At 51.2% G+C, this 21,390-nt stretch overlaps 1 protein-coding gene across 1 annotated transcript; it reads right to left on the bottom strand.

Moving 5' to 3' along the window:
- Positions 1-6,963: 6,963 nt before the first annotated feature.
- On the bottom strand, positions 6,964-17,043 carry MAPK13 (mitogen-activated protein kinase 13; the record flags this gene model as incomplete). Its single annotated transcript, XM_079712496.1, has 12 exons — positions 6,964-8,625; positions 8,896-9,072; positions 9,150-9,228; positions 9,471-9,550; positions 10,139-10,210; positions 10,365-10,479; positions 10,605-10,652; positions 11,086-11,115; positions 11,306-11,414; positions 14,620-14,678; positions 15,966-16,095; positions 16,925-17,043. 12 exons carry the CDS (start codon positions 17,041-17,043, stop codon positions 8,543-8,545), a joined length of 1,101 nt encoding a protein of 366 aa, XP_079568622.1. The 3' UTR covers positions 6,964-8,542.
- Positions 17,044-21,390: the final 4,347 nt, after the last annotated feature.

Below are 21,390 nucleotides of genomic sequence, written 5' to 3'. Positions count from 1 at the left end.
CTGTCCCCTGCATTGGCAGGTGGATTCTTAACCACTGCACCACCAGGGAAGTCCCTGATGCTATATACTCTTGATACAATGTGATCAGAATGACATTTTACCCATGTGGTCTTAGTCCACAAAACACATTATCCCAGTCTTATCATGAGAAAACATCAGACAAACCCTAATTGGAGACATTTTACAAAATACCTGACCAGTAACTTCAAAATTGTTAAAGTTACTGAAAATAAGGAAAGTCTTAGAAACTGTCACAGCCAAGAGGAGCTTAAGAAGACATGTGGCATCCTGGATGGGATCCTGGAGCAGCAAAGAATAGGTAAAAATTAAGGAAATATGAAAGTATGGATTTTAGTTAATAATATATCAATATTGATTTATTAGTTGGATAAAGGTAGCGTACTAATGTTAGGTATTAATAATAGGGAAACTGGGTGTGGAGTACATGGAAGTTCTCTGTTTTATCTTTGCAGCTTTTCTATAAATCTAAAACTAAAAGTTTATTTTATATATTTAAACAAATAAATGTTAAGGTACAGCTTGACACTAGACACAGAGAAGGTTTTTTGGAATCATTTTATTCCTAATTCTTAAGGAGATGGCTGAAGTCATGGTTTCATTGTAAAAAAAGGATAGGAAACAGGGACTTCCCTGGTGGTCCAGTGGTTAAGAATCTGCCTTCCAATGCAGGGGACGTGGGTTCCATCCCTGGTTGGGGAACTAAGATCCCACTTGCCGAGGGGCAACTAAGCCCACGTGCTGCAGCTACTGAGCCCATGTGCCGCAGCTACTGAGCCCATGTGCCGCAGCTACTGAGCCCACGTGCCACAACTAGAGAGCCCATGCACCGCAACTACTGATCCTGTGCGCCTCAACTACTGAGTCCACACACCGCAACTACTGAGCTCATGCACCACAACTAGAGAGACCACACGCCGCAACTAGAGAGCCCATGTGCTCTGGAGCCCAAGTCCCACAACTAGAGAGAAGCCCATGCACTGCATTGAAGAGGCTGTGTGCTGCAATGAAAGATCCCGCATGCCACAATGAAGATCCCACATGCTGCAGGTAAGACCCTGACACAGCCAAATAAATTTAAAAAAAAAAAGGGAAACAGGAGAGACAGGTGTGGATAAAGGCAAGCAGACTCCTGGACAGGTAGAGAAGGGTGCCATTGGAACAATGGAAAGGTCTCAGAGACAGGCAAAGAGACCCATATATCATCTCACCTATTTTTGAAAACTCATACCTAGGCTGAGCTGAACATATTAGAAGAAGTAGTTGAGCATTGGCTTAAAAAAGGGAGTGAAAAGAAGGTAGGTAGGTAAGAAGGAAGGAAGGGAGAGAGGGAGGGGGGAAGGAAGAGAGGGAGGGAGAGAGGGAAGAAAAGGAAGGGAGGGAGAAGGGATAGGAGGGAGAGTAGGAGGGAGGGAGGAAGAGAAAGAGGAAGAGAAACAATTTCCATTTTAAAAAATTCATCTTAAAACAACTTTCTGGAATGTTAGCAGTATTTCACAATGCAGTCATCTCATTTTGGCAGCTTGATTGATTTCCTGATTTCCAGGAAAACTGAGCTGTCATCTGGTTCCTACTTGGCTGTTTACCGACATGAATATGCAGTTCTCACAAAATGTGAAATGGCTGCTGAAGAAGTGAAATATAATTCTCTCTGACGTATTGCTCCAAGCCCTCCACTGTCTCAAATATAAAGAAACCCAGTGGAGAAACTTTCCTCCTCTCCCCATAAAAAAGAGAGTGAAGGTTCATTTCTTTGGGAGTTTTTCACGTGAACTAAAGGTTCTGAGCCAGTCTGTTGTGTGGGAGCAGATGGGAGTAGCACAGGGCATCCCTGCATGACTCAGCCGAAAGCTTGAGAGCCGCGGCCATGGGCCATGGCGTGTATTTCCCAGTACTTCCAAGAGGATTGCCATCATCGGTGTGTTTTTGAGCACCTCCTGGTACAAGAACTAACATTTACTGTGCACTCTCTATGCACTTACCCCTCACCAGTCCTGTGAGGTAGACCCTTCTATTACTCCATTTTAGAGAAAGAAAATGAAGCTCAGAGGAGTAAATACCCTGCCCTCAAACACATGGTGTGATGGTTAGTTTTATGTGTCCATTTGGATAGGCTGTGTGGCCAGTTGTATCCTTAAACACTAGTCTAGATGATGCTGGAAAGAAATTTTGTAGATGTGATTAACATTTACAATCAGTTGACTTTAAGTAAAGCAGATCACCCTCTATAATGTACGTGGACCTCATCCAATTAGTTGAAGGCCTTAAGAGCAAAAACTGAGGTTTCTTAGAAAAGAAGAAATCTGCCTCAAGATTGTCATATGTATGGAAATTCTGCCTGAATTTTCAGCTTACTAGCCTGCCCTACAGATTTCAGACTTGCCAACCACTCCCCACCCAGTCACTGAGCCAGTTCCTTAAATCCATCCCCTTCTCTCTCAACCCCAGGTCTTTTCAGACGGAAAGCTCACATTCTCAACTCCACACTCTGCTGCCTCCCAGACTCTGCATGAGAAGCTGCAGATACCAGGGTCATAATATAAGCTGTAGTATAAGTGACTGGGGCCAGGTCTCTTGAGGACCTATGAGGGAAGATTTAACATGAAGGAGACCAGGTGAGTGGAGAAAACTGCTGTTGAGAAAGAGGAAATGACAATGTCTGGAAGATGGGGTAATCAGGGAGGGAAGAGGATGTGGTAGAGAAAATAATTAAAAATAATAATTAATGCTTGGTGAGCACTTCCCATGTGCCAGGTACTGTTCTGAGTGCTTCCCTTATGTTAATTTCTGTAGTATTATTATCCTTATAGATGAGGAAACTGAGGCCCAAGGTCACACGGCTGATAAGTGGTAGAGCAGCAGGCAGTATGCCTCCAGAGCTCAACACTTAACCACCTTAGTAAACCACATAGGGAAAAAAGAGGGTAAGACAGAGGTGCCACTCTTCTGACAGAAGATAAAAAGGAGAGGCTGGATTAAGCTAAAGCCAAGGCTGTATCCTGCTTGGCTGGAGGAAATCCACCCAGTCTTTATTGGGGTTCCTCCTTGGAATTATACGAAAGTTCTGGGATCTTATGGACCCCATAATACGAGGAAAGTCCCTCTGATCATCAGTCTGTACTTAAAAACACTGAGCTGCTGCATCAATTAAGAATGGTGGGCTATCCATAGGAGAAACCCTGAATAATTTCAGCCAAGACCAGGAGAATTTGCTTAGGGTCCAGCCTCCCTGAGCATACCCAGCAGCTTCCTCCTGAGTTTTGCCAGGGTGTTAACAGGGAACTGGACATAGTCCCAAAAGAATGTGGGCATTAATGGGCTTCTACCTCCTTCCGGTCAGGAGAAACTGCCTAGCTAAGCCACACCACTTCTCAAATGCACTTCCCTTCCTCACTCCCTCACCTTTTCCCCTCCCAGAGTCCTACCAAAATATTCTCAAGGGTGAGACCTTTAAGAAAACGGAGAGAAACAAGTGTGCTTCTGGGAGTTTCTTCCCTTGGCCAGTTAACACAAACCTGTCTCAAAGCCCTGCTACTTTTGTGTCCGTGATGGTTGGGGGAACAGGGACAGTAATGCAGGGAGAGAAGAGCATGCATTGACCTCAATATGTGCTTGTGCCACCGTTGCAGTGGAAAGAACAGTGCAGTGGTAAATAGGAGACCTGGGCCCCAGTCTCTACTCTGGGCCCAAATGTCTTCATCAGTAAAATTGTTTAGAAGGAACGCTGTGGGGTGGGGATGGGAGGATTCCACCTAGTTGAAAACTAGAAATAGAGGCCTCAGCAAATTCCCTAGCGAAATGCCCCAGTCAGACCCCTTCCTACCTGGACAGTAAGGTTGGGAAACACAAGAGAATGGTTGTAGGCATCCAGGTGCAGATCTGGGCATTTCCAGCCTGGCTCCATGATCATGCAAGGCATGTGGGGGCACAGACGGCGGTACAATAGTGGGGTTGGCTAAGACGTAGCAGAGGATTCCAAAAGTCACATTTTAGTATCTGGGACAAGCGTTTTTAACTGGGGTCCACAAACCATAGACTGTACACTGGAATTCAGAGGTCCATGAATTTGGATTGGAAAATATTGGAAATATTGGAAAATATTACAACTTTTAAAGGCAGCAAACTACAGTTGAATTAGCAGGGCCAGTAGAAAGCAGTACTTTTCATTTCCCTTTACAGTTGCTGCAGATATCTTGAAACATCGTTTAAACTCATTTCTACTTCAAGTTTGCAGTAGTTTGTTGGGCTCACCCCCTCAATCCTGTTATTTAATGTGTTAATAAAGAAACTCATGTACACCAAACATCACACCCTTAAATATTTTCACAACTGTATTTCAACATAACTAGCTTCCTTTGTGATCCTGTGTATTTTATTTTATGCATAGGAAAATATTTTGAGAAGGGATCCATGGCACAAAAAAGGTCAGGAGCCCCCAGACGGGGCGGGGTGGGGCCTTGTTGACACTCTGGCCCAGAGTGAGCATGGCTGCCCCGCTGAGCACAGGCTCGCACAGGAGGAACCAGGTCAGAATCCCAGCAGGCACTGCTCCGGCTCCAGGAAATCTTGGGGGAGGGGTGTGAGGCATGACAGCGACATCTTCTTTAGCTTGGTAGAGTAGCCTTGTGCCTCTGCTGCCCATTGTGAATAAGGGGAAAATCACCAGCCTCTTACCTTAAATCACAGGGGGTTTAGGGAGAATGAGGACAGAAAATGTGGGGAAAAGAGGAAGAGATTCCTCTCTCCCCAGCTGTGGTTGTATCTCAGCTCAGGGACATGACTGTCCCACACCCTCCTAGAGAACAAAAGCTATTTCAATGTGCCAGGTGCAAGTTGAGCCAAGCCCTCTTTCAAGCAAGCCTCTACCCTTGCAGGCACTGGGACATCTGTGCACACCGCACTCTCCTTGCAAGGGCAGTTCCTCCATCTCTGCCTTTCCATGTGCTGCCCCTCACTGGGAGCAGTGCCACCCCCATTTCATGCCAGGCTAGCCCTTCCCCAAGTGACACAAATTGCCAGGCCCCAGCGATAGGTCCAGGCTGCCTTGGGAGAGGAGCTGTGCCTTTGTGCAAAGACACCCTTCATTTCACAAAGGAGGGAATCAAGGGCATGATTGCTGTTACTGACCTCTCTCTAGTTCCTGAGTCTGGCTTCCTTATCTCTGTCAAGACCTTTTCAGCTGCCCCACTGGCAGGGCAAAGCTCAACCCTGTCCACCAAGGGCCAGGGGCAAAAGACCTGCAGGCCAACTGTGAGAGTAACTGAGCCCAGAACCCCAAGCTCAGCCCCTTTCCCCCACCCAGCCTGAGAATGGACTCATTTCCTGTCACTCTGGCCAGGTGCCCACAGGGTAAGGCAGAACCCACGAACCCCTTCACACTGCTCAGCACCTTCACCTCCCTCTGGAGAAACTTCCCAAGTTTGAGATAATTGTAGAGAAGGGGCTGAGGTGACACACACGTTTAATTCTGGGTGGGGGATGGACTGGAGGACACTGAGGGATGATGGGGAGAGGCCTGGGAGTCTGAGAGCCTGAGATTTTCAGGGGAAAAACTCTAAGGTACAGGCCAAGGCACCCACTTCTGCTTCCTGCTGGGTTCTCTGCTGCCCTGGATACCATGCTGGTCTGATCTGGGCAGAGGAACGACCAACAGGCCCCTGGGACATCATTCATTCATAGATGTTTGTTTCAATCAGGGGCTCACAGTGGGCAATGGGGAGGGGAAGCAGAACCATACACACTGTAAATGCTGTCCATAGAGGGCCAGGGGCAGAGGGAGGAAGCTGCCCATTCTCTGATGGAGGGTGATGGAGAATGACTTCCTGGAGGGAGGCCTGAGGCAAAGTCTTGAGGGAATAAGGAGGAGAAAGAGGGAGGGACTTCTCTGCAGAGGCTTTGAAAGAAGCCCAAGCTCCAGGCCTGCTTGGGGAAAAGCAGTATTGGGACCTGCATACTGGGCTGCACTAGGCAAAGAGGCTTCTGTGCGTGCTGGCCGTCAGGAGAAAGGGGGTCCTGCAGTTAAGCACACTTGGCAAGTTCTGGATTAAACAATGTTGAACAGTTCTCCTCACTGTAGGACTTGTCAGAAACTTTAACCTGTTAATGAGCCTCATGGTGTTGTATCCCAGGGCTGGTGTTGCTCGGCAGGCCATGCTGGCATAAGGAAAACGGGAGGCAGCAGGAGTAGATGAGTTTAGAGAATGCAGGGGACTTTGAATACCAGGCCAAGAAGGCTAGACTTTCCTTGGGGCTACTGAGGAGTCTCAGAAGACAATTCACTGAAGGATTTAGATTAAGGGGACTGGTGGCAGTTTAGTCACCAGCAAGGTCAGAGCCCCTCCCTCGATCCACTCCTCCCTCCTGGATAGGAGGGCCACTCCTTGGGAGAGAAAACAGGGTCCTTGGACACAGGCAGCAGTGAAGAAGCTCAGAGACAGGCTAGAAGGGTGGGAAGGCTGGCAACCCTTGATTCCAAGCTTGGGTTGACAGCCTTTGGCACAGTGTTCGAGGCTGCTGTGGTTCAAATCCTGACTTTACCACTTTCTCACTGTGGGTATCTCTCTGGAGCCTCAAGCTTTTTCTTCTTCTTTTTTAAAATAGACTTTTTTTTTTTTTTTTTTTTTTGGCGATATGCGGGCCTCTAACTGTTGTGGCCTCTCCTGTCGCGGAGCACAGGCTCCAGACGCTTAGGCTCAGCAGCCATAGCTCACGGGCCCAGCCGCTCTGCGGCGTGTGGGATCTTCCCGGACCGGGGCACGAACCCATATCCCCTGCATCGGCAGGCGGACTCTCAACCACTGCACCACCAGGGAAGCCCAATAGACATTATTTTTTAGCGCAGGTTTAGGTTTACAGAAAAATTGTGCCAAAAGTACAGAAGGTTCCATATACTCTCTCCCTCCCACCCCCATGGTTTCCCCTAATATTAAATATTAACATCTTACATTAATGTGGTACATTTATTACAATTGATGAACCAATATTGGTACATTATTATTAAAGAAAGTCCATAGTTTACTTGAGCGTTCACTCAATGTGTTGTACAGTTCCACTAGTTTTGACAAATGCATAATGTCGTGTATCTACAATGACATCATTCAAAATAGTTTCACTGCCCTAAAAATGCCCTGACTGAACCTCAGTTTTAACATCTCTAAAATGAGAGTGTGAAAGTCATCTAAAGCCCCTCAGTCTTCCCATCTCCCCGTTTCTAATTTAGGCCTTTTGACAAATTAAGTGGTACTGAAATCAACTAAATGTTTCTCTAAATGTGGTCAGATATTCATCAGAATCACTGGGCTTGGGTTGAGGTGAAGGAGTCCTCATTCAAACGTCTAGGGTCTCAACCCCAGACCTGCTAAATCAAAATCCCAGGGGCTGGGCCCAGGAATCTGCATATTAACCAGGCCCTGGTGCATAGGGAAGTTTGAGACCTGAACAGAGTTTTCAAAACTGAACAAAAGGATCCAATCCATTGTCAGGTTAAAGCTCAGGAGAGATGTACAATTCCCAAAAGGGGGAAGGAGTAGAACCGTTTTCCTGGAAAAAGCCCATTTCTGCCTTCTGCAGCTCCCAGTCAACAAGCCTGCTGTTTCATATCTTGATTGCTGATCACTCACCCAAAATAACCTGCATGCAATGTCTCACCAGCTGCAGCTCTCTCTGCAACTCCCTTAATTTAGCAGCCAAACACGTTTGGCTCCACAACAAAGGGGCTCTGGGATGGGGCCCCTCCCTCATGGCCATCTGTAGTGGGTTGAAAAATGTGCCCCCAAAATTCATGTCCACCCAGAACCTCAGAATGTGACTTTATTTGAAAATGAGATATTTGCAGATGTAATTACTAAGGATTAAGATGAGATCACACTGGATTAGGGTGGGTCCTAAATTCAGTGACTGATGTTCTTACAAGATCAGCCAAAGACAGAGATACACAGAACAGAGAAGGCCATGTGAAGACAGAGGCAGAGACAGGGGTGATGCAGCTATAAGCCAAAGAACACCAAAGATTCCAGGAGCCATCAGAAGCTAAAAAGAGGCCAGGAAGGATTCTTCCCTAGAACCTTCAAAGGGAACATGGCCCTGCCAACACCTTGATTTCAGACTACCAGCCTCCAGAACTGTGAGAATAAATTTCTATCATTTTAAGCCACCCAGTTTGTGATAATTTGTTACAGCAGCCCTAGCAAACTAATACACCATCACTGCCGTAGACTCCTGCCCCAGTTCAGCCCCACTACAGCCATGAAGGTAAGGACCCCACACACAGGCGATTCTCCAGATGGGTGCTTTAAATATGGCCAGTTATGATCATAGGTATTTTCTCCCAACCAACACCTCTGAATTCTGCATCTACTAGGCCTGTTTCCTACACAAGGACAAGGGTCCTCTGTCCTCTGCTTGGAAGGCTATAATCCAAGACGGGTTAAAACTTCAATAAATAAATATTGGTCCCAGGGGCAGTGCCTGGCAGGTGGTACCATGTGGCCATTCCTGGGCTCAGCCGAGGGTCGGGCTAGATGGGTCACTGCAGCTTCATGCCACTCCGGCGCCGAGAGTCCTTCCGGGCGATGGGGCTGAAGTTCACAATCTCCTTGTAAATGTGATCTGAGAAAGACAGGGTGGTTCAAGGGGTAGGGGGTGCTGAGGGCAAGAGAGAGCCCCCCCCTCCCAACAGACATAGTGTGGAGCAGGAAGTCAGCTCAGCGCAGGGAGAAAGAAGTGCACACAGGGGACAACACTCGCTCAGAGAGAAAGAGGTGATAGTCTCCAGGAAGGAGCTGGGACCGGCTGAGGGCAGGCAGGAAAACGAAGCAGACAGAGGAGAGGGATGCTGCAGGCAGAGAGAGGAAGAAGCCTGAGGCCCCGAGCCCTTACGCTTCCATTCATCCACTGTGAGCTCCTCCTGTTCTAAGAAATCATCAAATGGCTGCTGGGCCTCTGTTTCCTCCTCAGGGTCCCGGCAGGATTCAAAGAAGGGGTGGGTGAGGGCCTGAGAGGCAGTCAGGCGCTTGTGTACGTCCAGCTCCAGCATCTTCTCCAGCAGGTCTGCAGCTGCAGTCACAGAGTGTGAGCCTCACACGCCATGGAGAGCCCGCCCGCTGAGACAGACTGCAAGCCCCAAGACTCACCCTGGGGGCTGGCACGCGGGAAGAGCAGAGAGAAATCCTTCTTGGGGTTTTGTGGCAGGGACTGGATGTAGGATTTGGCCTGGAAGACAGAAAAGCACTGAGTAATCCCCAGTTGTCAGCCCCTCAGGGCTTAGGCCATGGGGTATAGAGAAGGGACCCCAGAAAAGCCCCTGAGCAGGGCTGAAGGCTCAGGTCGGAATCCAAAGTGAGATGAAGGCAAGAGCCCTTGCCAGGGCAGAGGGGAGGCGCAGCCTGCAGCCCACCTGGCCCTGGTCAGCCAAGCGCACAGCCCTGGCCAGCCTGGGCCCATCTGCCACTCACCGCTTTGTCATTCAACTTCTGCACAAACTCAGCGTCCGGCACCCCCGTCACTTTCAGGATCTGCGTCAGCTGGTCCAGGTCTTGGCAGCAGGTTAAGGCTCGGCCTCACTCCCTGTGGGTGGGTCTGAAGCTGCCCTTCCTGCTGCCCCTCCATCAGGCCCACCCAGCACTGTGGACCATCCAGGTTCCAGACACTCACCTCCTCCTGCTTTTAGGAGGGGAGGTTCATCCTTCAGGACTCAGGTCTCTGGAAGGCTTCCTACCTGCCAGGCTGGGTAAAGGGTCCCTCCCCACAAATGCTCCTGCATGTGCCACCTTCCTGGCCTCATCCCGCTCAGTCACCTCCATCCATGTATTTGTGTACTCCCCCCCACCACACCCTCGCACTCTGAGTTTGGCAGGGAGACCCACATCTTCTCCTTAGTCCCTGTGCAGCACACACAGGCGCCCAGTTCAGGTGTGTGGTGCCAAAACGTCAAGTATTTTCTGCATGGTGTTGGAATGACAGGTGACTAGTTTTCATCACTTTGCTTCTCTGTACTTTAAAGTTGTTCCACAGGGAGCATGTATCACTTTCACATTAAGAAAAAAAGAGAGATTTAAATAATAAAGTGTCTGTTGAAGGAATGAATCCCTGGATGCAGTTTGGCTTTTCCAGCAAAGGATACAATCTTTCCCCTTGAACAGAGTTTTCCCTGTCAGCATCTCTGCCATGATACAGCCCACAGACCAGATGTCCACTGCAGAGGGAAGGGGAGGAAGTGTCACCTGGACCAGCTGACCAAGACCCGGCAGTCATCAAGAGTCAACCCAGAGTCACCAAGACAGCCTTGAGGAAGCTGTCAGAGAAGAACCCCAGCCCTATCCCCCTCCCCCGGGCAGCGGACCACTGACCAGTCTGGTTGTAGCGCATCCAGCTGAGGATCACCTCAGGGGCCCGGTACCAGCGGGTCACCACATAGCCAGTCATCTCTGCATCTGCATGCCGTGCCAACCCAAAATCCAAAATCTATGACTCGGGGCACATAGGAAAAAGGAGCTCGCTTAAGAGAGGCTCCCCGAGCAGCTTCTGGGGGCTCCTATGGGAGAGGGGCCCACCCCAACCCCAGGCTGACCCTGCCTGGGCCCACTCACCTTCAGCTCACAATCCTCATTCACAGCAAGGTTGCCTGGTTTCAGGTCCTAGATGAGAGAAGAGATGGAGCACTGGGCAGAGGCAGAGATGGGAGCTGTCCCCACTCGGCTGCCAGCCAGCGTGCGACCTTGGCCAGGCCCCTGCCCCTCTCTCTGGGTTCTGGTCTCCTGAACCACCCCTTCTCTCTCTTTCCCTCCCTGTGCAGAATGAGGGTTGGACTAGGTGTCCTCTAGGGCCCATCCAGCTCTAAAATGCCTCTTGGAGCCTGAAACACCCAGCTCAGGGCTTGCTTTGTTGGCAAAATTTTCCCAGAAAGTTCCCCAGAACACAGCAATTCTTCTGAGCAGGTCTTCCTGGGCCAAACCTAGATCTGAAAAATCCACTCTCCCTGCTTCCTCCACCTCCTGGAACCCCCTAACCCTAACCCTAGGCCCCAGGGGTGGGTGGGGCCTCTGAGGATGTAGCAGAGAAAGCACTCACCCTGTGGATGACCCCAGCTGAGTGGATGTACTGTGTTGGGGAGAGAAGAAGAAGGGTGAATCCGGTGCCCGGCTTTTGCACCAGGTGTTTCAGGCTGGCTCAGAGATCTCCTCTGCCTTGTCATGGTGTGCTCTCCCAGCCTTCAAGGTCTAGCCTCCCCCAGACCCCAGGTCTCAACACCAAGCCCCCCTCCCCTGCCATCTTGCAGGCTCCCACCCACCTTAAGACCTTTGAGCATCTGATACACCAGGTACTGGATCTTGTCCTCACCGAACTCCATTCCCATGATCTTCTGCAGGTCCGTCTGCATGAAGGGCATCACCAGGTAGCTGCAAGTCATGAGGACTTCCTGAACAGTCCCCAGCCCCACCCAGCTCCAGGTCCGAGCTCAGAGGAGGGCAAGGGGCTGGGCAGAACAGAGGACCAGCCCTACCACAGCCAGCCAGCCAGACCCCCATGCAGTGGGCCTCCTGACTCCTGGCTCCCAGCCTGGCCCTGGTGGCTGCCCTGTTGGCAGAGCTCAGGGTACGTATTTCAGCTGGAGCTGTGCTCAGGGAAACCAAATGGAGCAGTGCTCCCTCTCTTCAAAGGTGCCCTCTGCTTGCCCTCCACACCCCACAGAAAGCCACTGCAGTGAGTCAGAAACATTTGCCAGTGTTTCCTTCTGCTTCTGTACAAATATTTCCTCCTCCCCCAGCGGGTCATGCCCCCGCCAACATGGCTCCTCAAACATACAAAAATGTCCTCCTTCCAAGAAGGAAACAATAAAACAGTTTCCAGGAGGGTGAAGAAGGAAGAAGGAGGTAGCTGAGCCAACACACCCTCTTAATGGGATTGCACAACAGGTCGAAGTCAGCAAAATGTAACTGTGACTCAAGGCAGTAATAGCGAAGTCCAGAACAAAAAAAGGATAAAGATTTAGGAAGGAATTAAAAAAAAAAAAAAAAAAAGGATGTGGAGGCCATCTCCCTGAGCCTGTGCCTTTTGAAGTCTCCCCTCACCTGACCGCACCCCCGCTTCCCTCCTCCACACCCCCCCAGGCACGGGGACCCTGCTCCATGCACAGACCCTTCCCCACCTTTGTGTTTCACCTCTGCGTGGACCCTGATTCTTTCTTCTCAGCTGACAAACTTGCTGAAGTCTCACTGTGATACAACCACCTTCCCTTGCTTAACCTTGTTTCTTCAAGTAACCACCCCTTCTCTCTCTTTCCCTCCCGACCAAACTTCTAGAACGAGCGGTCCTCACCTCTTGATCCCACTGCCTTAACGTCCAGTCCCCTGATAACTTGGCATCTGTTCCCACCCCACCAGCCCAACACAACACCCATGGCTCCCTTTCTTTATATTCAAAGTTTTGCAAAGCCTGACACTCACTCAAAATTCTCTGCTGCTTCTACCTCTAGTCAGGCTCTGTCTGTTCATCCTCTTGTACCTTTTCTTTAGTGTTGATACCTTTTTTTTTTTTTTTTTTTTTGGCTGCTCCGGGTCTTAGTCTCGGCACACAGGATGTTCGTTACAGCGCGCGGGATCTTAGTTCCGGCATGCGGGCTTAGTTGCAGCATGCAGGCTCTTAGTTGCGGCATGCATGCAGGATCTAGTTTCCCGACCAGAGATCGAACCCAGGCCCCCTGCATTGGAAGTGCAGAGTCTTAGCCACTGGACCACCAGGGAAGTCCCTTTAGTGTTGATACCTTAATGAACAGTATCGAATCATGTTCTACACTAGCCTGTCCCTGGGCTTTGGCTATCATCCACTGGTGATTATTCTGGCTCAAATCCACATCCCTAGCCCAGACCTTCCTAAACTCCAGGTTTATTTGCAACTGCTGATTAAACACTGGAATGTTCATAGCCTCTTCAAAAATGAAGTGTCCAAAATGGAGCTCATTATCTTTCTCCCAAGATCTGTTTTTCCTCCACCTTGTATTCTGAGCAGGAACCTGGCATCCCCTGACCTATGCCACCTCTCCCAGCCACTGCATCCCAAGGGGTACAACATTCTGACAGTCCTGCCTCTCGATGGGTGTCAAGTCTGCTCTCAGGGCCCCATCACCTCTACTTTATTTGGATCAAGGTCGGGGTCTTGAACACTACCCTCCAGGTTTCCTACCTCCCAGAGCTGCTCCCTGCTCCTTTCTTGCTGCCGCCAGAGGGTATCCCCCAAATCTGATCTGACCACATCACAGCATCTCCCTGCTCAAAACCTCCATAGACGTGAGGATGCCTGTAGGATCAATTCTGGACTCAGCCTGACCAAACCAGCCTCTGGCCTCCACTAGCCACACTGCACTTGTCAATACTGCCCAAACGGCCCAGCCTCTTTCAGGCATCATGGCCTTTGCCCATGCAGTTCCTTCTACCTGGGCTGCCTTCAGCCCCTTCTACCTCAGGCAAATGTCAACTTATCCTTCAGGACTGAGTTCAAAGTTTTCTCCTCCGCGAAGCCCGCTGAGGCAGCTTGCAATTTCTGGCTCTCTATCCAGACCTAGAGTACTGACCACCACTGTCAGTATTCACTACTGTCAGCCCCCGAGGTCCACTTTAAATTCCCAATGCTTGGGCTTTCCTGGTGGCTCAGTGGTTAAGAATCCGCCTGCCAATGCAGGGGACATGGGTTCGAGCCCTGGTCCGAGAATCCGAGATCCCACATGCCGCAGAGCAACTAAGCCCTTGCGCAACTACTGAGCCTGCTCTCTAGAGCCCACGAGCCACAACTACTGAGCCCATGTGCCACAACTATTGAAGCCCGTGCACCTAGAGCCCGTGCTCCGCAACAAGAGAAGCTACCACAATGAGAAGCCCGCACAGCGCAATGAAGAGTAGCTGCTGCTTGTGGCAACAGACCCAATGCAGCCAAAAATAAATAAATGAATTTATTAAAAAAAAAATCCCCAGTGCTAAGCCCAGCAGCTGGCATTATAGGGGAAAGAAACCCATTCAAAATCACTGCACTAAACTGAAAACGAAAGCATCCTAACAAAGAGACCTGCAGCTGCATTTGAAATAGGACTGAAAAAAAAAATCCACCTTCCCAAAGCTTCCTATATTTTAGACCAGGTACTGCGCTAGCAAAGCCATGCATTTAGCAATTAAATTTTCTCATTTTGTGCGACTGTGACAAACATCCCATCAGCCAGAGGTAGCCAAGGCTTCCTGATCCTCGCTTCATGCTAGGAAGAGCCCCAAGGTCCAGATCCACACCTGTGCCCCCAGGAACTGGTGAGGTAGGTTGATGCAAACCCTGTGGGGACTGGCAACAATGTCTCTGTGGTGGTAAAGCTGGGTAAAGCAATGCACATGAGCAGACAGCTCTGTGTCAGGCAAGGTCCATATAAAGCCCCTCCCACCTCTTCCTGCCGGCCTTTCTCTCCACCCTTGGCTGAAAGAATCTCTCCACAGCCCAGAGGCACAGGGACTCCTGGGGCAGGAAGCCCCCCTACCCAGAAGAGAGAATCTGGACCCTCCCCTTACTTGCTCCCCAGTGTCAACTAAGGCCTGCAAATGTCCTGGAACCCAGCGCAGCCCGACTCACAAATCATGAAAGTTGCGCAGGGAAGAGGCTGAGGTGAAGGCATCCAGGAGTCCGATGACCTGGGGAGAAGGTTGCCAGTGAGGACTGGGCAGCCGCTGCAGCCCTCTGCTCCCCTCCTCTGGGGCCCCAGGCCTGCACAGGACCACCTGCCCTTTCCTAAAACACCATCTCCAGCAGGAGGCAGGTTCCCAGCCTTCTGGGAAGCAGTAAAAGGGGCAGAGGTGGAAGAGGAATTCCTCTAATTGGGAGGGAGTTTGCAGTGCACAGTGATGGAGAGTCAGGCTGGGGAGAGGGGGAGGTGGACACTCCTGTGCTCACTGACCCCAAGTCTGGTGTTCAGGACAAGCAGCACAAACCCACTCTCAACTCAAGCAGGGAACCACAAGTGGTGAAAGGAATCAAGGAGGGAACAGAGAAGGGGTCTTACAGCCAGCAGGCTCCCTGCCCTTGACCTAGGGTCTCTCGCCACATCCAACCTTACCTGCCAGAGGGCTGGTTCAGAGCTGGGGGCAAGATTACCCCGGCTGGAGGCCATGGGGAGGGGTTTGCTGAAGAGGAATTGGGCTTAAAATGTGAACAATATTTTGAAATCATTATGTTAAATGCTTACCTTCCAATCTAGGTATCCTACAGAAAAGCCTGGGCTCCAGGCCCAGCACTGGGTCATTAGTCTTCCTGGCTGTTTCAGTCAGACAGGGTAGTCCAGAGGTCAGGCACTGGGGCCTGGAGCCAGGTTGGCTAGGGTCAAATTCTAGCTCTGCCACCGACAAACCATTTAACCTGTGAGTCTTTCTGTGCCTCAGTTTCCCCATCTGTATATGGGGGTAATAGTACTTATGTGACATTGTGAGGATTAACAAGTTAGTTTATGCAAAGTTCTTAGAACTGTGCCTGGCACATAATAAGTGCTCGTAAGTATCTATTATTCTTGTTGTTATTATGTGGAAACAACACTAACCAGGATTCTGGGCACCACCTCTTAGATCTAGAACAACTACGAAGTTCCTCTGTGCCTATTTCCTCATAACAGTGAGACAGTAAGTTCGCACCTCACCGAGTTTGTTCTGCTCCACTGCCAAAAATTCCCTTTGCACCACCCTTCCTGGGAAGTAGGCAGGGTGGGTCCTGGCACCTGATTTTAATAATTAGGTGAGGAACAAGGATCAAAGGAGCAGGGGGGAGATTCCCCTTCTGCTGGCCCTGTTATGAGTTCCCTGCACCCTCGTGGGCCATCACCCGTGTGCGACACACACACACACACACACACGGAGGGGCCTGGTCAGGACCATCTGTGGGGCTGCCCTCCACTCCCTGCCTCCCAGAAGCAGCCCCCAGGCCCAGCCTACGTTCTCATGCTGCATGTGCTTCAGCAGCAGCAGCTCGCGATAGGCCCGCTTGGCAAAGATCTCAGACTGGAAGGGCCGGCTCAGTTTCTTGATGGCCACCTTCTCCCCTGACTGCTTGTCGATGGCTGAGCTGTAGGGTCAAAGGCAGGTCAGCAGGCAGTGGCTCCCCATCACAACCCTGGGACTCCAGATCCTGGGTGGCAACTACCAGGCCATCTAGGAAGCCATGGCCATCCTCACCCCAATCCCTCTTGGCCAGCAGTCTAAGCTGGGAGGAACTGATGATGCCCACCACCTGGAATGTGAGTGAGCAGCTGACAGCACAGTGGAGCTGGGAGAAGGGGGAGACAGCAGGCAGAATCTGAGAGAGGTGCACTGCCCCTGGGTCAGACACAAGTTAATGCCAACAGGATCCTGAGCAACTTGGCAAGTCACTTCTTGTTTGGGCCTCAGTGTACCCATTTGTAACAATGGGGATTTGCCCGAATGAACTCTGGGGTCCTCTGTAAGGTTCAAGTCCTGGAGAAACAGATCCAGTCCTAATTCAACCCACAGAAACTCCCACCAAGCCGGTAAGAAAAGAGAGATGGCGCCTGGAGTGGCCCTAGGCCAGCCTCCAGAGCCTGAGGCCCCTGCTGCTGCTCCACTTCACTGCCCAGCTTGCCGCCTCCTCCCAGCTCCAGGCCTCTGCCTCGGAAAGGCACCCGCGAAGTTCTTCCAAGCCCGCAGGTCTCTGGGCCTTGGGGTCCTCCATCAAGGTGGTGGGCGCACAGCCTCGAGCGCCAGCAGGAGAGGCGACACCGGAGGCGGGTCCGGGAAGGGGGCATTGGCTGGGCCCCGGCTCTTCCGGAGGCTCCACCCGCGTCCCGGTGCCTGGGCGCCCACCATAGGTCCACCCCGATGACCCAGGCACCGCCCCCCCGTGCCCCCACGCCGGCGCACAGGCCCGGGGGTCTCACCACACGGCGCCGTAGGCCCCGCTGCCTACGTGCATCAGGGACACGTAGGTCTTGGGCAGCTCCCAGGCGGTCTTGTTGACGTCCTGCTTGTAGAAGCCCTTTTTCCAGGTGAGGTTCATCCCGGGCACTCAATCTCAGCGGCCCCAGCGCGATGGCTACGTTCGCGGCCCGCGAGGCTCCCAGCACCCGCCCCCGCCCGCGGTCCCCGCGGTGCCCGCCCCGCGCCGCCCGCTCCTCCCCACCCCGTGCGAGGGCGGGGGCCCCGGCCGGCCCCGCGTCCCACCTGCCGGCTCGCCCAGGTGCGCCCCGCAGCCACGCCCAGGCCTGCCAGACGGCAAGCTGGGGAGCCCGATTTCCGCCAGCCCCGGAGTTTGGCGCCCGGACCACAGACCAGCTAGAAGAGGCAGGTGAGCCGCCCTGCAGGGAAGGGGTGTTTCCCGTCGTCTGCTGGGGTGGGGCTGGGGGCCCGACAGACCCGAGGGGCTCCCACGGATGGCGGAGGGCGGGAAGATACAGCCTCCCAGATTCCTCCAGCGCGGGACTCTGTAGGAAGATCTCCCCGGAGATTCTGAAGACAATTTTGGGAAAAAACAAAGCAAAACAAAACCCCACGTCTTTTGATTATGGAAAGTTTCAAACATATACAAAAGTAGACAGACTAGCTCAGTGCTTCTCACATTTGAATGTGCACACGAATCCCCTGGGAATTATATTTTATTAAATACAGATTCTGATTCAGTAGATCTGGGGTGGAGTCAAGATTCTGCATTTCTAACTAGCTCCTAGGCTCCGAAGATCTCTGGACCACACTTTGATAGGGAGGTTCTAATGACCCTGCATGGCCCCAATCCCACAGCTTCAACAACTACGTCAACTCCTAGTCAGTTCTGTTTCCTCTACATACTTCCTCCCCCATCATTTTGAAGCAAAACCAAGCATCATATCATTTCATCCATAAATATTTTTTGTATCTCTAAAAGATAAGGATTATTTTAAAAACACAACTACAGTATCATTTTTACACCTAAAATTAATAACAGTAATCCTGTAATAACAACTATCCAGTCTAGGTTCAAATTTCCAGTTTTGAATGTAGTTTTTGCTGGTTTCCTAATGCCTCATGAGGGCAATGACAAGCCAAGGCCTTCTGCCACCTGTGTCTGGTGGCTTGTGTGTCCTGGAGAAGATTCTGTGCTCAAATTAAATTACCGAGAACGCCCAGGAACAGGGTCAGGGGTGGAGAATGGCTATAACGGGTCCAGATGCCTGGCCTGGGAAGGGGATTGTGGAAGGGATGGGGACCGCTTGCTTCACTTTGTCAACAGTAGAGAAGAAGGAAAGGAACTTGCTCGTGGCCTGCAGAAAGCTGGGGGTCCTCCCTAGAGAGTCTTCTGAACCCAAACCCTATGCCACAGCCCCTCCCACGCAGTCCTGCAGCATCGGGCACAGCCCAGACCATTGGGAGTTTGGGGGAGGGAGACGCAAGGATCCCACAGAAATGCCCAACAGGCATTGCAGACGGGGAATCTGCCTTACGCATATCTGGCACACAGTAGGATGTGTTAAACTATATGGAGAGTGAATGGAAGAGTCAGCCCATTAAAAGTGAAAAAATATTTATTTAATGAACCCTCGTGTTTGCCACATACCAGTCATTATTCTAAGTGCTTTACACACACACCTCCCTTAATCCCGGTAAGAGGCCTATGAGTCAGTTGTAGTATTATCCTCATTTTAGAGATGAGGAACCTGAGGTACAGAAAGGTTAAGTAACTCGCCCAAGGTCACACAGCTGGTAAGGGACAGAGCTGGGTTGAAGAAGCTAAGACCATCTGGTTTGAGACTCCAAGGCTATGCATTGTCTCTGGGTTGAGAGGCATTGCTTCTTAAAGGAGATGGCCTGTGTTTCAAATCATCTGCCTCACCCATCATAAGGACACATCTACTGATCAAACCATGTCTCCCTCATACATCCTGCCCTAGAAATCTGACATGCTTCTCACCCTCTCCCCTGCCCCACCCCCTACTCCAGCCCTGAGACACTATAGGGGGAGAAGGTGAGGGGCTATGAGCCTGGGAGGGCTGCAGGAGTGTTGGGTCTTGGGGGTCGGTGGCACCAGTGGAAGGCACTCTGCTTCTGAAGCTGGGGCAGGATCCTGGAAGGCAGAGTCTAGGGCTGGACACAGGCAAGAGAGAGTTGTCCGGGAGACTCAGGTTTCCTTCTGGATTGAGGATCCAGTTCTCCAGGGTAGGGATGGGCCTTGAGCCTCTGTGCTGTGTGTCTCAAAAACCTGAGTGTGGCAGAGGTGAGCCCAGAAAGGTAAGGAATACCAGGGAAGTGCTCATTGCCCAAGTGGGTGCAATCCTGCAAGGGCACGAGCTGGCCACTCAGGTTGTGGCTCTGAATGCCTCTTAAGCAATGGTCAGGAAGTGACTCAGGCCCCAGACTCTGCTGACACTGACCCCACCTTGGGCCTCCGCTAGACCTGTGTTTACTCAGCAGCCAGGCAGCCTTGGAGAGATGGCCTTGGGCGATCCTGTCTGGGAAGTCACGAATGGGAGAGGAAGAGGAGGGGTCACTGAGGACCTCCTGGGTGCCCCCTCCCACATTCCCGGGGCTCTCTTCTCTTTGAGTTCTGAGGCCCGTCTGCTCTCCTCCTCCCAGACACTGGTCCAGTGTGGTCGGTTTTTGCCCTGTCAACGTCGAGGTGGGGGGTGAGGAAACCAACTTTGGAATGGAGACCTGTGTTTCCATCCTGCCTCTGCACTACCAGCTGTGTGACCCTGGGCAAAGTTCCTTCCCCTCTCTGAGTTTCAGTGTCCTCCTTGTAAAATGGAAATGATATTAAAACGTGATAAGTATATTTAAAGGGTCCTGGGAATGCTTCATTCCAAGTGCAGTAAAACAATAACCCAATGAGGTAGGGACTGTCAATGCCTCTAGCCAAAGATCCCCAGAAACACACCTGTGGGTGAACAAGCTGGGTTTGTCACTCACTACATTGAGGGGAGAACATGCACGTGGGAACCGGGGGCGGGGGAGCGGGGTGTGTGTCTCAGTAAGAGGATGTTGGAAAGGACTTATTGTAAGGTTTGGGCTTGCGTTAGGTAATTTGGTAGAGGGTATAAGGAAGCCGGACTTTGTTCCAGAGGTGCCATCAGAAAGTGGAGGTGATTCTGTGATTAGGTGTCTTAAGAAATCTTATCTGGAAGGACGGCCAACTAGGATGAAGAGAGAGCCGTAACTGGTAAAGCAGCAGCCTTCACTCAGGGTAGCTAGATGGGGTGTTTGGTCACGTTTGTGGTTTGGACAATACTCGTGTTTTCTCTGTGATTAGAGTGTCTTGCTTTTGTCTTGATCCGTTGTGGTCACAGATGGCCTTGTCTGCATTCAACAGGAGCACATCAAGATGAGCAGTGCTAGGCCAGCTCCGAGCAATGCCAGGGCCTGGCTGATGGGACTGGGCAGCTCCCAGGTGTCAGGATACCATTATTTCCCTAGTACAGATGGAGAAACTGAGGCCCAGAGGCATTAAGTAATTTGCCCAAAGCCACGCATGACCAAGAAGGTGGTGGACGTGGTTTTCAAACCTGGTGTCCTGCTCCAGAGTCTATACGCTTAACCACCAGCCGGGCCACCTGGTGCCCAGCAAGTGCCTGTTCTTGTAGTGCTGTCTTCCTAGCGAGCCTGTGAGCCTCTGGAGGGCAGGGACATGGTTTTGGGGTTGCAGACTGACTTCTTAGAAACTGAGATAAAAGCCCCACATGATTATGAGGTTGGGTGCCCATCCTGGCCTCCCAGACTGCATCTTGACTCAGAAATATGGCAGCTCCTCCAACACTACAGTCCTCGAGGTCCCAAACAGCAGGGCCAGCTACTCAAATTCTCACCATGATTGGCCATGAAGCCTCTACAAAAAGAGAAATTATGACCTACCTGGGGTCTTGCAAGCATGAAACAGGAAGGCAGCCTGAGAGCTCTGGCCCCAAATCTGAGAGGGTCCCATGCTCCTTAGGGGCTTTTGAAACTCCACAAAACAATCAAAATTGCAAGGAGTTGAGGAGATGCAGAGGGAAGGCCCCCTGCACGTGGGGGCTACTCTGTGGCTTGTTAAGTTAATTAGTGAGCCTTAGACAAATTATTTAGCCTCGCTAAACCTTAGTTTCCTCATCTGTATAATGGGAGAGTAAGTGACACTACCCACCTCATGGGGCTGTCATGAGGACTAAAAGAGACGACAGAAGTGTCTAATTCAGTGCCTGGCACATAGTAGGTGCTCGCCAGATGCTCCTTCCCCAGTGCTGTCCAGCTTTGCCTCCCTGGCCCAGGTACCCGGCTGCTCTGCCCTTTTGCTATTCAGTCCCAGCTGCAGAAGCAGCTCCCTAGTTAGCTCCAACTCACGTCCAGCTCCTTTATCAAGTTTTTTTTTTTGCCAAATACCCAGCCCAAGGATTCATACACCCAT

The sequence above is a fragment of the Hyperoodon ampullatus genome (genome assembly GCF_949752795.1).
Source record: "Hyperoodon ampullatus genome assembly, chromosome: 10".
Lineage (NCBI taxonomy): Eukaryota > Metazoa > Chordata > Mammalia > Artiodactyla > Ziphiidae > Hyperoodon > Hyperoodon ampullatus.
The sequence above is the reverse complement of the archived record's forward strand: the minus strand, read 5'-3'. Positions and strand labels throughout refer to the sequence as shown.